At 42.2% G+C, this 17,867-nt stretch overlaps 1 protein-coding gene across 1 annotated transcript; it reads left to right on the top strand.

Moving 5' to 3' along the window:
• The first annotated feature begins 9,266 nt into the window (after positions 1-9,266).
• LOC138894777 (uncharacterized) lies at positions 9,267-10,968 on the top strand. Its single transcript, XM_070179503.1, has 2 exons — positions 9,267-9,424; positions 10,458-10,968. The coding sequence occupies exons 1-2, from the start codon at positions 9,267-9,269 to the stop codon at positions 10,966-10,968; spliced, it is 669 nt and encodes a 222-aa protein (XP_070035604.1).
• Positions 10,969-17,867: the final 6,899 nt, after the last annotated feature.

Consider the following 17,867-nt stretch of genomic DNA (forward strand, 5'->3'; position numbering starts at 1 on the left):
CTAATTATATAATTCACATAGTCTTATGTTCGATCGGGACCCACAGTTGTGGACCTCAAAGAGTGCCTAACACATTCTCTTTGAGGTAATTTGAGCCCTTACCCGATCTTTGGTGACGTTGACTAGTCAAATAGAGTTATCTGCACAATAGGTGCCCTAACGCACCTTAAAAATCATTAGGTGGCAACTCTTCTCTTTTAATACCCATTTAAAAGAGTTTTCACATGTCGAAAACCTGCTTTCGCGAGAAAGCAAAAGGGGGCGCGACATCATGGCGACTCTGCTGGGGAATACACTTAGGCTCTTACCATAATGAACTTGACTAACGTGGATTACTTTTTTTATTACATGCACATCCCTTCTTCACCTTTATTTGTTTAAATTTGCTATTACATACATATCCCTTCCCCTATTCACCTTTATTTGTTTAAATTTGTTATGACATGCACATCCCTTCCACGTTCATCTTTATTTGTTTAAATCCGTTATGACATGCAAATCCCTTTCCCGTTCACCTTTATTTTCTATGACCACTCTTCATTTCATCTTGTCTAAGACTTCCATATCATGCCTCTCCCATCCCTATTCCCATATCTGCTTTATTACATTCTTGCATATATTCCACGAACTAAACTGACTCTTTCCTTTTGTCTTTCCTTTCTATATTTCCTATGTTTACCTTACTATTGTATTTACTGCTTTTACATATTTATCATGCAAATACTTGACAACGTGTTATTTCTGCATAAATCATGCTCCACATCATACTCCACTCGTGCCAATTATCAACATAGCGGCGCTTGATGAGTGTCCGCGCTCTTCCAAAATTACCTTTTTTAAATCGGAAAGGCTTATTTGCGGTAGACTAGTCAATCAGCGGTGCAATCGATGGTCCCATGCCTTTCCCTCTCAAGTTGTCCACTTGGGAGTACCAGTCTAGGCCATTCTAGAAACGTTACACCAATATCAAATGTACATGCATCATGTAAAACCTAGTACAGGTTAGAACGTTGTTAACGTAATAGCCCTCTAAGATAAGCCTTGTCCAAAGTCCGACTGGATTTCTACAATCCCAATGGACACTACCATGTTATGTGCATTACTTGGAGAAAATATGACAATATATTGATCATTATTGTGTAAGTGGTCGTATCTGGAGGGGGAAAGGGCTAACGTTATTTGTTTGCAGAAAATGAAGCACGAAGTCCCCCGGTTCGGCATGGTCCAAAACATCCAACCTCTGCTACTTGACTAGTGGAAAGATCTTGCACCTTGCGACAAGAATCATGTGAGAAGAGTACTTGGGGACTTGCCATCTTTTCTTAATATCTAACCGAATAGAGCTTTGATTGAGGCTGCTACCATGTTCTGGGATGAGAAAAGAGCGGTCTTTTGATTTGGTGACATAGAAATGACTCCTCTCTTAGAAGAAATAAGAGGTTTTGCTAAGCTGCCATGGGATAGTCCAGGGTTACTAGTACCAGAGAATCACACCCCTCACGGTTTTCTAAAGATGTCGGGCTTAAAGAAAAATGAAGAATTGCTTTGCTTAAAGAAATCCTACATCCCTTTTGGGTTTCTTTATGAGCGTTATGGGCATAGTAAGTCGTACCGTCTTCATCATGAGGAACTTGCCATTACCTCCTTAGGTTGGACGCACCACCGAGTTTATGTATTCATCATTTGCTTCTTGGGTTTGTTGATATTTCCAATGAAAGGGGGAATGATACACACTCGTTTAGCTATGGTTGCATGAACTTTAATGGAAGGCATCGAGGGGAAAACCTACACCATCATCCCTATGATCCTAGCTGAACTGTACCGCGCTCTAGACCGGTGCAAGCAGGGGTTCAGTCATTTTGAAGGTTGTAATCTATTACTGCAAGTTTGGCTATTGGATCACTTTCGGAGGGGAAAATATCGTCAAGAGCTTCTGCGATGACCATTGAATGACTACATAGCTTATCACCATCCAAAGAAAATGACATTCATCCCAGATAGGTTCGCGCAGCCCGGAAGTGCTGTAAGTTGGGTGCGTTTCTTCAACAATCTGACAGACGAGAAGGTACATTGGATGTTTGAGTGGTTTCCTAGCAGTGAGTTCATCATCAGGTCGAGGGATACTACTCATTTGGTATTGATCGGATTGCGGGGAATTTATCCTTATTCTTCTATAAGGGTAATGAGACAAGTAGGAAGAAAATAGGTCATACCTTGGGTTTCCAATATGGTCCAGTGCAAGGCATATTTCAAAGGGGGCATCATTTCTTTCAAGTTCGAGGCGCAACATATGTGGAGCCAGAAAGTCATTGTGGAAAGAGAGACTATCGAGCCAGACAGGTACCATGTCGGCCATGTGTGTTTCTATCCATCATGGTTGGTAGATGATATAGCGGGAGACGTCAAGCCAGGGGTCAATTTGGAAAATAGGATCATTGATGATGATGCTGAGGCACAAGTCAAGTATAGAAGGCTTCGCAAAAGGGTTTTTGAGTCTGAAGCTAGAATCTGGAACAACATAAAGTGGGCATGGAGGCAATTAATAAATAGAAGGAAATCCCCACTACGTCCACCGAGAGATTGGAATATCTAGAACAAGGATTGATGGAGCTTGAGGGAAAGATAAGAAAGAGGCTTGCGGATTGTCAGAACATAGATGGCAGTAAAGGAGGGCATATAGCAAAAGCTTATTTATTATTGGATATGCGCGACTTAGGGAACTTGATTGATGGAGTCAAAAGAGCCAAGCACGGAGAAGGTCCTTGAGGGACCAAGTAGACTAGCAAATAATGTTCTTTATTGTTTTCTAGCTTAGTTTTAGATTTCAGTTGTAATAAGGCTAAATGTCATTAGTAACTTTATTATTATTGTCGATTGAGTGAAGGTTTGACTCATTTCCACATTAATGAAATGACGCAATTATTGGCATCAATTTTCTCCGAGTCTATGTATCGCTTAGGCGTACCCCGGGCACAACGAGGTCCCCAACTTAGGACATGAATTATTACATGATTTTGAAAAACATGTTTAATATTGCAAGCATTCTTTCAATACCCTTTACTAACTTGGGTACCTTTTTCTTTTTCTTTCTTTTGATTATTCCCACTCCCCAAGGTTAGTTCGAGCATACTGGTATCGTCAGCATATCACACTAGATCCAGAGGTCCTCCACCTCCTCCTCCACCAAGCGATCTTAAAGGAAAAGAGTAAAGGGAACGCGAAAATGGATGATTTGAGAGGTATCAAGAAAGACAACGTCACCCTGGCAGAAAATGTCGAAGTACTCCGATACAGAATAAACTAGTCTTACGTCTGGAAAAGAAAATCCTGGAGGTACAAGGAGAACTTGAGCAGGTCCGAAACTTGGCAAACTTTTCTCTCACCCTCAATGTCCCTGATATTAACCAGCAAAATCCAACTACCAAAACCAAGCACCACCACGAAACACACAAAACCGAATTGCACCGCCAAATCCTCCTGCACCACACCAGTACCCCACGCCTCCTCAAAACCTTAACCCTCTACCAATACCTACTCCTCAACAACAAAACCATCATCCAACTCCATACCCACAAACTACCACTTATCACACTCCCCAAAATGCACCACAGCCCACTCCTGATCCCCAAAATTCAACCAATGACCACCCTTATGCTCACATTCCCGGAGTTCATCAAAGTAATCCCATATACGTGGAAACTTTACCCCATGCCCCGTAACAAACCCTATACATACCTGAATCAACCGAGAAAGACCTGCTCATTAAGCACATAGCAGAATAACTCAAGAAGCTCACTAGTAGAGTTCAGAGTGTCGAAGGTGGTAAAGGCATTGCAGGTTTAAACTATGAGGACTTGTGCATTCAGCCAGATGTGGAACTGCCGGAGGGTTACAAACCCCTCAAGTTCAAAATGTTCGATGGAACTGGTGATCCGAAAGTGCATCTGCGGACATATTGTGACAAACTTGTAAGAGTGGGCAAAGATGAACAAATCCGTATGAAACTGTTCATGCGAAGCCTCACCGGAGATGCATTGTCTTGGTATATCAGTCAGAACCCAAAGAAGTGGGTTAATTGGGTAAGCATAGCGTCAGATTTCATTGACATATTCAGGTTCAACACAGAAAGAGCACCAGACATTTTCTACATTCAAAACCTTAAGAAGAAACCAACATAAACCTTTCGTGAATATGCTAATCAGTGGAGATTTGAAGCTTTGAAAGTAAGGCCATCACTTGAAGAAGAGCAAATGAATAAGTTGTTCATCAAGGCTCAAGACCCACAGTACTATGAAAGGCTTATACTTATTGAAAATCACAATTTCTCCGACACCATCAAGCTAGGAGAAAGAATAGAAGAAGGGATTAAGAGTGGGATGGTGACAAATTTTGAGGCCCTGTAGGGCACGAATAAAGCATTGCAATCGGGAGGTATTTCGAAGAATAAAGAATAGGAGCCGTAATGGTGGCCCAGGGTCCTAAGTATCCTCTCACCTACCAAACACCTCTACCTATATACCAAATGCCTCCACCCATATACCAGCCTTCATCCCCTCAGATACCAACAACCTGCTACCACCTACCATGCCTATAACACTCAACCCGCATATTACCACTCACCACCACCCACTCGCCAAAACTACCAAAAACCACGACCAAACTTCGACCGTAGACCACCTAGACAATACACCCCAATAGCTGAGCCCATAGAATAATTATATGAGAGATTAAAGGCTGTTGGTTATGTCAGTCCCATCCCTACCATTGCTATGGAGAATTCCTCTCAGTGGATTAACCTAAACAAGATATATGCCTATCATTTAGGCATGAAGGGTCATATAATTGATGAGTGTCGCACACTGAAAGACAAGATTTAGACACTGATCGACAACAAGGTCATACAGGCAAAGGAAGTTGCACCAAATATTCGTAACAATCCTCTCCCACATCACAAAGGTGAGAGAGTGAATGTGATAGAGACCGATGAGGAATGGGATCTGGAGGCGCCAATCAGACTTATTCGGGAGGGGGATGATCCTAAAACGTCTCTGGTCACCCTCACACCTGTTGTGGTACAAACCCAAGCACCGTTTGAAGTCGAGGTAACTACACCCTTCACTATGATGGTAGCCTCACGCCATCTTACAAGTCTGATGCTATCCTATGGGATTATGTTGCGGAATCAAGAATAAAAGAAAAAGCAAAAATGGAGGAACCAGGTGCGGCGCAAGGCATGACTAGAACTGGCAGAGTCTATACACCCGAGCACCTGGGAGGAACAAGCAAAAAAGCTGCATCTAAGATGCCTATTGTTGAGATTGGCCCTGATGACCTTTGGAGAAAGGTACAAGCAAAGGAATACTCTGTTGTCGATCATTTGAACAAAACTACCGATCAGATATCCATCTTGTCACTGCTGCAACACTCTGAGACACATAGGAATGCCTTGATGAAAGTGCTGAGTGAAGCTTATGTACCCACCAACATCACTAGTGGGGAGATAGCCAATATGGTCGGGCAGGTACTGGAAAGCCACAAAATCACCTTTCACGAGGATGAATTACCACGAGAATGACTAAGTCATAATAGGGCACTACAGATCACAGTGCAATTTGAGGATATGTTCATCGCCAAGGTCCTGATAGATGGGGGTTCAAGTCTCAATATATGCCCACTGACTACTCTAAAAAGGTTGGGTAAAGGCCTGCACGACATACAGATGGGAAGTATGAATGTAAAGGTGTTTGATGGATCCCAAAGAGCCACAACCGGAGAAATCAACCTCAACCCACAATTGGGCCTGACCTGGTTTGATGTTGAGTTCCAAGTGCTGGATATATCTGCTACCCATAATCTATTGTTGGGACGACCCTGGATACACGCAACTGGGATAGTGGATTTTACTCTGCATCAGGCTATGAAGTTTGAATGGAATCATCAAGAAGTGATTATCCATGGGGATGGAAGCAACCCCATCTACACCAATCAGACCGTTCCAGACATCGAGAATAGGAAGAAGCTGGGTGGAGAAACGTACCATCGCATTGAGCGAGTCAACGCAATTGAAAAAGATCGATGGTGGAGTAACAAGATAGAAAGCATATTACTATGGACATGATATGAACCTGGCAAGGGTCTCAGCAAAAACCTCCAAGGGATCACCAAACCCGTACAACCGTAGCGTTATGGCACAACTTTTAGGCTCGGATACGAATATAGTTGGCAAGAGTACCAGGATTGGTCGCCGCCATGGCGTGGTCCTTATTATCTGTTGGAAAAACCAGTACCACATCTATACCATACATTTCATCACACTGACGTGATGTGGGGATCTGAGGAAAATGAACTCTTAGCTAGCATGAGGAAACTATTTCTGGATGAAGAAGATATGGATTGTAGTGCGATAGTTGAGGAGGAGGAGGAGGAAGAACTTACCATTCAGACCGTGGGGAAAGGAGCTATTCTCAAAAACTGGACTGCTGCACCATCCCGGGCCCGTCGACTTCTTGGGTAGCTTGGCAGATTAGCATAAATTATTTTTAAGATTTTGAGATATTTTTAGTATTTTGTTTTGAAATAATTGCTCAAGTCATCGAGCCACATTTGTTAACATTTTAAAGATTTCAATTAATGCATTGCTACTTTACATATTTACTATTATTCTCTACATTTTCTCTTTTTACAACATTATTATTACCTATCCCGATGAACCTGTGACTGTGACATGTAATGAGATAATGTGACATAAGGATAGTGATTCAGAGGACCTGGAAGATGATACGATACTTGAGGAAATAGTCAGAGAAGTGGAAACGTTTGAAAACAAGCCAAAGTCCAATTTGGACGAAACTGAAGCAGTTAACTTAGAGGATTCTGAACTGGTCAAGGAAACACGCATAAGCATTCATCTATCACCGTCAGAGAAAGAAGAGTACATCATATTCCTAAAAGAATATGAAGATATCTTTGCATGGTCCTACAACGATATGACGGATTTGAGCAGATCCATAGTAGCTCACAAGTTACTCACTAATCCTACATGTCCACCGGTAAAGCAGAAAGTCAGAAAATTCAAGCTGGATATGAGTTTGAAGATAAAAGAGGTGGTCACCAAGTAGATCAAAGCCAAGGTTCTTAGAGTGGTCGAGTACCCAGCTTGGTTGGCCAACATTGTGCCAGTTCCAAAGAAAGATGGGAAAGTCAGGGTATGTGTCGACTATCGAGATCTAAATAGAGCAAGTCCAAAATGATTTCCCGTTCCCTAATATACACATATTGATCGACAACTGTGCCAAACATGAACTCCATCCTTTGTGGATTGCTTCGCAGAATACCATCAAACCTGGATGGATGACGAGGATGCTGAGAAGATAGCCTTCATCACGCCATGGGGAATATATTGTTATAAAATGATGCCATTTGGTTTGAAGAACACCGGAGCTACCTGCATGAGAGCCATGACAAATATTTTCCATGACATGATATACAAAGAGATATAAGTGTACGTGGATGATGTTATCATCAAATCCAAAAGGTCGGGACCTCAACCAAATATACAAACAATTCCTAAAACATTATACGTACTTACTCGAGCCTTTAAATTACATCAAACAATGCTAAAATTTTGAATTGCACATCGATTCAAGCCTAATGAACTTTAAAACTTCAAACTTCTACACCTGACGCTGAAACCTTTCAAATCAAGTCCGATTGACCTCAAATTTTGCACAAAGGTCATAATTGACATTACGGACCTACTCCAACTTCCAGAATCACATTCCGACCGCAATATCAAAAACTCCACTCCCGGTCAAACTTTCCAAAATTCATCAAATTTCCAATTTTTGCCAATTGACGCTAAAATGACCTGCGGACCTCCAATTCAACATCCGAACACGCTCCTAAGACCAAAATCACCCTACATAGCTATTGGAACCATCAAAACTCTATTCCGGAGTCGTATTCACACAAATCAAACAACGATCGATTCCTACGACTTAAACCTCCAATTTAGGGACTATGTGTTCCATTTCACTCCGAAACCAAAAACAACTCCCGGCAAGTCACAAAACCCAAAACTGAAATTGATGGAACAATAAATATGGGTTCGGGGCTAATTCTCTCAAAATGACCGGCCGTGTTGTTACATCGACTCTTGTTGGGTACTATTCTTCCAACGACCATTTCCACTCACTAGTGAGTGCGGATTGGACGTGGATCAATATTTGGCACCGTTACTAGGGAGTTAAAATAGTTATAGCTATATATTTGGATTTATTTTTGGAATATCTTCTTTTCCTTCCGCGTTACTAACTTGTGTGAGAAATTTTAGGTACAACCATGACGAACAATGAGGTCGGAAATTTGCCTTTGGGGGAATTGGATGGCGATGAGGAGCAAGTAGAGGAGGTACCTCATGATCCACAAGCCAATCGAAGAGTCCGGGTACCTCACGACAATGTGCTCGTTCCACCCCCACCTCCACCACAAGAGGCTCCACATCGTATATTGCCTAACGAAGGTTATGCTAGTGCAATAGTCCCTCCCCGTATTAGGGCGGGCAACATCCAAATAACCAATGTGATGCTTACTTTGCTTGAGCAATGGGGTTTCTTTACCGGTGCTCCAACACAAAATGCTTAGAAACATTTGAAGGGGTTTGTGGATACTAGTTGGAGGAGCAAGCAAATGAATGTCTTCGAGGATGCATTGAGGCTAAGGCGTTTTCCATTCTCTCTATGGGGGAAAGCGTTAGATTGGTTGGAATGATTGTCGAACCATTTAATTCACACTTGGGATGAGTTGGCGAAAAAGTTCATTGGTAAGTGTTTTCTCCAGGGCACATGGACAAACTTCGAGATGAGATCTTGGCATTCAAGCAAGAGCCGAATGAACCACTACATGAGATATGGGAGATATAGAACTATGGTCAAGGAATGTCCCAACAATGATATGATAGAAAACATAATTCAACAAACCTTCTATCGTGGGATTAACACAACCAACCACTGCATAGTGAATCAGTTAGCCGGTGGGAAACTTATGACTACGCCTTATGCGGAGGCGTGTGAGATTTTGGATGAGATGGCGAACACGTCATCGTCTTAGAAATCCTGGGCCATTGTTCCACAAGGTGACCCGAATATGATCCACCTTCACAAAGAATTAAAAGACCAAGGGCAAGACATTGCTGAATTGACAACTACCATGACTCAAATATAAAGGCCCAACTAAATCAAGTGCAAACTCCTAAGCAAGTCAATGCTATGGAAGGAGTGGACATGATGGTGAACAAGAAGATGACCAAGGGTCCACAAGTGCAAAATCGAGGGGAGAACTATGTGCGAGAAGATGGTGGTTTTGAGCAAGATGATTCCTATAATGAACAAGAAGAGGAAGTGCAATATGTGAATAATTTTCAAGGGCAAAGAAACAACTTCCAAGGCATAAGCCAACAACAATGGCGACCACAAAACAATCAAGGCAATTGGAATTCTAACAATCAAGGAAATTAGAGTGGAGGAAACAATCAAGAGATTTGGCATAACAACAATAATCAAGGAAATTAGAGTGGAAACATCCAAGGAAATTGGGTAGGTAACAATCAAGGCGGATGGAGCAACAATCAAGGCAATCAGGGGTCGAGTTTTCAAAGGTCCCCAATGTACCAACAATCAAGCAACGCACCTCCTTATCCTTCCCATGGTTTGAGTTCTTCACACAATGAAATGGGACGTATTGAAAGAATGTTCATGCAAATAATAGAAAAGAATGCTGATTCGGATATCCAACTTGCCTCACACAACACATCAATCCGCAATCTCGAAGTTCAAATAGGGCAAATCTCTCAAGCTCTAAATTCTCGTCCTAAGGGGGCACTACCAGGTGACACGGTGGTGAACCCAAAGGGTGGTAACAATACGGGGAATGCCATGGCGGCTATCACAAAAAGTGGAAGAGGCGGGAATGCACCTACCTCAAGTGGAAGGCAACTTGTTGATGATGATCAAGTGATGCAAGAAGAAGAGATCCCAACCAATGTGGTGCAACCTAATGATGAAGTTTAGATTGATATTGATGATAGTATGGAAGAGACTCAAGAGGAGGCCCGTCTAGGGAACACATTATTGACATACCGGAGCCACTAGTGCAAAAGGCTAAGGCACCATTTCCTAAGCCTCCACCTCCATACCCTCAAAGACTTGCCAGGCAAATGGTGAGAATCAATTCAAGAAGTTCATTCAACTGATGAAGAGTCTTTCAATCAACGTGACACTAGTTGAAGCTTTGGAATAAATGCACGGTTATACAAAGTTTATGAAGGATCTTGTGACAAAGAAGCAGTCAATGAATTTTGAAACCATCAAAGTCACTCATCAAGTGAGTGATATTTTGCATTCAATGGCTCCTAAGTTGGAGGATTTCAGTGCTTTCACGATTCCTTGTACAATTGGAAGTGCCGAGTTTGCTAAAGCTCTTTGTGATCTTGGGGCAAGTATCAATTTGATGCCCAATTCAGTTTTTAAGACTTTGGAAATTGAGCAACCAAGACCCACCTCTATGAGATTACAAATGGTCAATCATACCATGAAGAGGCCTTTGGGTGTGATTGAAGATGTTTTGCTTCGTGATGATAAATTCATTCTCCTGGCGGATTTTGTCATTATAGATTGTGAGGTTGACTATGAAATGTCAATTATTCTTGGGAGACCTTTCCTTGCTAAAGAAAAGGTGCTTTGTGATGTTGAAGCCAGAGAACTCACTTTCCAGGTTGGTGATGAAAAAGTGGTATTCTATGTATGTAAGTCCATACGGCAACCAAATAGCAATGAGGTGTGTTCTTTTTTGGACTTGGTTACCGATGTTATTGTTGATGAAATAAGTGCTACAACCAATGTTGGTGATATATTGGAGGCCGTGTTGCTCAACTTTGATGACGAGAGATGGATGGCTTCATGGAATGTGTGAACTCTTTGTAAGGAATGGGGTCGTACAACTACGCACCCTATAAATTGTCCTTGGATCTTTAAAATAGGACAATCCTCCTTAAAAGCTTCTATTGAAGAGCCTCCTACCTTCGGGTTGAAGCCATTGCCTCCGCATCTTTGGTTTGACTAACATGTAAGTTGATTCCACATTGGCGGTGCTACAAAAGTTGAAGAAGGATATTGGGTGGACCTTGGAGGATATTCGGGGGATAAGCCCCGCCTTTTGCATGCATAAGATCTAGTTGGAGGATGGCACAAAACCATCTATTGAACATCAAAGGAGACTCAATGAGTCTATGCAAGAAGTTGTCAAGAAGGAGATTATCAAGTGGTTGGATGTCGGGGTTGTCTACCCCATCTATGATAGTTCATGGACTTCTCCGGTTCAATGTGTCCCAAAGAAGGGGGCATGACGGTAGTCACCAATGACAAGAATGAGTTGATTCCTACTAGAACGGTGACCGGTTGGAGGGTGTGTATGGACTATCGCAAGCTCAACAAAGTCACAAGGAAGGATCACTTCCCACTTCCTTTCTTAGATCAAATACTCGATAGATTGGCCGGTTGTTCTTTCTATTACTTTCTTGATGGGTACTCGGGCTACAACCAAATTCCCATTGCTCCGGAAAATCAAGAGAAAACAACCTTTACATGGCCCTATGGTACTTTTGCTTTCAAGCGGATGCCATTTGGTTTGTGCAATGAACCAACAACTTTTCAAAGATATATGATGGCTATTTTCACGGACATGGTGGAGGACTATCTTGAAGTTTTCATGGATGACTTCTCGGTGGTTAGAGATTCTTTTAATGATTGTCTTGCAAATTTGGACAAAGTGTTGGCTACATGTGAAGAAACCAATTTGGTGCTCAATTGAGAGAAATGCCATTTCATGGTCGAGGAAGGTATTGTCCTTGGCCACAACATATCAAGGAATGGAATTAATGTTGATAAGGTAAAGATTGAGGTGATTTCTAAGCTCCCACCCCCTACTTCAGTGAAGGGTGTGCGGAGTTTCTTAGGCCATGCGGGTTTTTTACCGGCGCTTCATCAAAGACTTCTCTAAGGTGGTGAACCCGTTGTGCAAGCATCTTGAGAAGGATGCTAGCTCGGTTGATGAGATGGGTACTCTTGTTGCAAGAATTTGATATTGACATCCAAGATAGAAAAGGTAGTGAAAACCAAGTGGCGGACAACTTGTCTCGTTTGGAGGAGGGGAGGCCACATGATGGCCTTGAGATCAATGACTCTTTCCCCGATGAGCAACTCTTGGCAATTTCAATGAAAGCGGTGACATGGTTCACGAATTTAGAAAATTCTTTTGTGTGTGGAATCATCCTGGATGAGTTCTCTTCAAACCAAAGGAAGAAGCTCAAACTAGATTGTCAAGATTATTATTGGGATGAACCATACCTTTTTACGGATTTGTACGGATGGGGTGATTAGAAGATGTGTACCGGAAGAAGAGCAAGGTAAAATTTTTGGGGCTTGTCATTCTTCTCCATATAGTGGTCATCATGGTGGATCAAGAACGTCAACCAAAATGCTTAGTTATGGTTTCTATTGGCCGACTCTTTACAAGGATGCAAGTGATTTAGTGAGAAGATGTGATGAATGTCAACGGGCCGGTGGAATCTCGAAGAAAAATGAAATGCCTCTTACAACCATTTTATTTGTGAGCTCTTGTGGAAACACCTACATCTTGGTCGCGGTGGATTATGTGTCCAAATGGGTTGAGGCCATTGCTTTACCCAAGAATGAGGCAAGAAGTATGGTGGCTTTCTTGAAGAAGAATATTTTCACAAGGTTTGGTACTCCACGTACAATTATAAGCGATGGGGGTCACATTTTTGCAACAAAGATTTTGACATTTTACTTAGCAAGTATGGTGTTACTCATAAAGTTACAATTTCTTATCACCTACAACCTAGTGGGCAAGTGGAAGTCTCCAACCGGGAGATAAAAAGTATATTGTCCAAAACGGTGAATGCTAATCAGATGAATTGGTCCAAGAAGCTTGATGATGCATTATGGGCTTATCGGACGGCTTACAAAACACTAATCGGAATGTTGCCATATCGGTTGGTGTTCGGAAAAGCTTATCATCTTCCGTGGAACTAGAGCACAATGCAATGTGGGCTCTAAAGAAGTTGAATCTTGATTGGGATGTAGCCGCTAACTTGAGGGTTGCACATTTGAATGAATTAGATGAGTTTCGGTACCATGTTGATGCGAGTTCGTCCTTGTACAAAGAAAAGATAAAATATCTTCATGACAAATACATTTGGAACAACGAGTTCAAGGTGGGCGATCTTGTATTGTTGTTTAACTCAAGGTTGAGGATGTTTCCTGGGAAGCTAAAATCTAAGTGGAGTGGTCCTTTTGAAATTGTGGGCGTGACACCTTTTGGTGCATTAGACTTGACGAACAAAAACAATGAAGTATTCCGAGTCAATGGTCACCGGGTGAAGAACTACTTGGGAAAGGTTGGAGATAGCCACGTGGCGGCGGTCATTCCTTTTGCTTCAGGATATTTTGCATCGTGTCACGATGTTAAATCAGGTGCTTCTTGGGAGACAACCCATGTTCTTTTCCTTTTTCTTTTGTAGTTAGGTGTTATTTGTGTTCTAACTTGATTTGAAGCGTGCTATAAGGATGAGTGTGACTTACAAAAACAGTGGATGAAAATATGGCTAAGTGTTCAAAAGAGTGCGGACCACACTTTATTTGTGAGGACCGTACATTTTTATGTGTCATAGTAGATGAGCATTGTGTCCGTACATTTCTCTTGCAGACCGCACATTTGAAATGTCAAAAATACCAACTCTCTGAAGTTTAAGCTTATCAGTGCGGAGGTCGATCTACAACCGCACGTGAAATCTGCGACCGCATAAGAAAATGTGCGGACCACAGATGGAATTCTATGATGAAGCTCCCAGGTTAAAGAGTGTCAACCACACATGAAAGTGTGCGACCGCACTCGTCTCTGCTCCTTTCTCAAATTGAATGGTATAAATAGAACAGTAAGGCTCATTTTACCCTTTTCCCACTTCGAACAAAACACTGTTACCCTGCTAATGTTTCTTGGAGATTTTAACTATCCACATACACAACAACCTAGATTATTCGCTCAGTGCACTCACTCTATCTGGTATGTTTCAATTTCATGTTAATATTTTATGTTAGTTTAATTTGTAGATTGTTTAAAAAAACATTTAGGCCATATGTTATTAGAGTTCAATTGTGTTTCTATGTTGGGCAGATCTTAATTGGGTAGACTTGATACATACTCTAATGGGACTAGGTTAGTGAAATTTCATGTTTTTACAACGTTGTCATGCCTATTTGTGCAAGAAATTGAAAACGCTTAGTTAAAAAAGTTGTCTACTCATAATTGATTAAATTCTGTGACCGCACTTGAATTGTGCGATTTGCAGATTCAGATTTTTGGAAACTTATGTGAGGAAGGAATATGCGGCGGCAAGTCAAATTGTGCGGACCGCAGATTTCCCCTTGTGGCCACAGATTAACCAATTCTCTGTCATCAGAGAGTCTTCATGATGAGACTCAAAAGTGCGGCCGCAAGTCGAATTGTGCGGACCGCAGATTTTGCATCGCAACGCAGATTGGCTATTTTTCTATCTTCTGAGAGTAAGAAATTTTGGGGACTCAGAAGTGTGGCCGTAACCTAAAATGTGCGGATCGCACTTCCTTTCTGCGGCAGCACATCCATAAATGTGTGGACCGCGAGTTCCTTCTACGGCCGCACATAAAAAATGTGTGCACCACAGATCCCTAATCATATAGGCATGAATGCACTTCATAACCCCACTGTGTCCAATTATTTCTCCCTTACCTACATAACTTTTGTATGTGTTTGAACACTGAATTGCAACAAACAATCTTCTCTGCTTGATACAGACAATGGTTCGATCAATGGGCCGAGGTGACACTTCAAAGGGATGAGATGAATCTACCTGGGGTCGAGGTAGAGGTACCTTGCCCCTTGGCCAGCCTAAGACAAATAGAAAGAAAACAACAGCTGACAGAGGGAGAGCTGCAGACCTCTTTGAGTCTAGCTCCTATGTCCCGTCTAAGGAGGTGTCAGAGGGAAACTTAGCCTCTTTTCAGGAGGAGCAGACGGCCTCACAGTCAAGGCCTTAAGAGAGATACTAGCTCAGAGACGAGCCGTCTTCATCTCACAGCACCTCTGAGGGATCGACGAGTGCTATTCAGGATTCTAAGCCATCAGCTACACCAGTTCCTGAGGCACAGATTACACATGACATCCCCAATGATGGAAGAGGGGGAGATGCTACATCTACAGGGCTTGAGAGATCAAAGAAGAAAGAGGTTTGGGAGGATTGCTTTGTCAGCTTGGCCGCCTTTACTAGCTTTCCTATGTGGTGGCCAGTGAGGTCATTGACTCTTGAGCGCATGTTCTTATTGAAAGATTTGGATACGTACAACCCAACTATATTGAGACAGTTCAGGGCATGAAAGGGGTGGATGTGGTTCACCGAGAGAGTGGAGGATGCAAAAGAATACCTCGTCTAAAAATTTTATGCTAATGTTGCTCATATCAAGAAAGAGACAAAGGTGACCAAAGTACGCAACCTCAAGGTAAGGTTTGACCAGTATATGCTAAATGTGTATTTGGGCTTCGAGGATGTTGAGTTGAAGGAGTATCTGGAGAAGTGCGCACTAAAGGAGGAAGTCCGACCTTGGTTGGCTGAGATTCTAGCATCACTAGGGCCACTACCACCATGGATTACCGCTAGGGTTCCCATTCAAAGGAGTACTTTGAGCTTTGATGCAAAAGGGTGGCATACCTTTGTTTGTAGAAGGTTGGATCCATGACAGAACGAGACTCACATTCATACTCCTCGGGCAGTTCTTGTGGCTTCCATTATGGTCGGGTACCCAATCAATGTGGGTGATGTGACTTCGGTCAACATTTCAGTGATTGCACGGCATGGCAGCTAGGCCTACCATTATCCCAACACTATTACAGAGTACCTTACTGATGCAAAGGTAGAGCCGAGAGATTTTGACACTAAGGTGAAGCTGAAGAAGCCATTCGACTAGTATTCACTAATGAATGCGAGCAACCCAAAGAAGAAAGTCCAGTCTTCTACCACCATAGGATAGTCTGATGAGCCAACAGTGATGTTCTACCCACCTCTACTGAGCTTTCTACCAGTGCTGCTGCTATGCCTCCGCCATCATCTTCAGCTCCTACCACAGCCCCTAGAGTTGATCTAAAGCTAGTGCTCGTGCCCACAGTTTCCCTATCTGCTCTACGAGTCTCCCAGACATTGGCGAGTCTCAACAACTGGATAGAGACAGCTGATTCTAAGCTGTCTGACTTGTCTAGTATTGTTGTAGTGCAGTCCACTTCTCATGCACCACATGCTCCTTCTGACATTGATGAGACACTGAAGAAGATTTTTGAGAACCAAAAGACGATCATGGACACCTTGGTACAACACGGGTCAGTTATTGAGGAGTTGGGAAAGGAAGTAAAGAAGAGAAAGTCCTAGGTAAGTAAGAAATCGGTGGACAAGCTCCGGTGGGAGGTGGCTAGACTTGCTACTGCTGAAGATCTTCCTTTTGATATGCTGCTTGACCCGCACCAGTCCGCCCAGATCCTTCAGCACCATCTGCACCGGTAGCACCAACTGGCCAGTTTGATGAGCCAGACCATGCTACCGGCACTGCTGAGGCAGTGCGTGCGATGTTCGACAACCCAGCCACACCTATATTTAATGATGATGATATTCAGTTGGCTGACCCTGAGAGGGATGACATTGCCAGGGTCACTGAGATGTCCAAGGATCCTTAGGGAGTTTTCTTCACCCTCTCCTCTTTTACTCTTAATTTTCTAAGCATTGGGGATAATGCTTACTTTTATTCAGAGGGGGTGAAGTTTATTTGATACATTGGTATATTTGGATACAATTGGTCTGTAATAATTTGATGATTCTCTCTTTTTTGTATTTATCTATCTTCTTATGTATATTTGTTCTATATTTAGTAGTTATTGATCATTAGCTTCTTTATTTTTTCCATATTAGTTCTTGTTTTGTTAAGTAAGTAACTTATTTTTATGCTTTAATAGATAATAAGCCTTTGGTTTTCTTAACGCCACTATTCTTTCCAAAGGTAGTTTTGGTGCGAACCGGGTGACTCGTCCCAATGATGGATGGCGTGGCAACCTTCTTAAGGTAATAATAGTAGTAGTAATTAATAATAATACCTAATCAAGTCATTCTCGAAGAGTTAACCATTCTTCATTTGCTACCAACACACTTAACTATGTGCTTATTGTTAGAGACAAGGTTTTTGAAAGATATATCTCTAATTAGTGCCTTTGTGACTCTTGAGTTGACTTTGGTGATCATCGAGTGGTTTATTGGACCATAGTGATCTTAAACTTGAATGTGGTCGTTGTAGGCTCTCGACTCTGTCCTCTTTTATGATCAAGTTGCGTGAGGGGTGAGATGAATTGTTGCTAGTCCAAGTATATGTATGAATGGTCTAGAACTTGCCCCGATTGTGTTTCAAGGCGAAATCCTAAGTTTTGCTTGGTTTGCGTGGTTATTGTAGGCTTTTCTTGGCCCGTTTGAGCTTTATATTGCCAACCAATGTCGTTATCCCTAGTCAACCCCTTTGAGCCGCTAGCCCTTCTCATTTGATAACCAAGTTATAAGCCTTTACCTATTTTGTCGTGACCCTCTTTTGGCATCCGGACTTTCCTTAACACTCTTGTGAAATAAGTGGCTTAAAGCATAAGTTTGGGGGAGAGATGAGGAATTTGAAAAAGGTATCAAGGTACAAAAAGAGAAAAGATATGATCTCTATGAAAAGAGAAGTCAA

The sequence above is a fragment of the Nicotiana tomentosiformis genome, chromosome 6 (assembly GCF_000390325.3).
Source record: "Nicotiana tomentosiformis chromosome 6, ASM39032v3, whole genome shotgun sequence".
NCBI classification, from domain to species: Eukaryota; Viridiplantae; Streptophyta; class Magnoliopsida; order Solanales; family Solanaceae; genus Nicotiana; species Nicotiana tomentosiformis.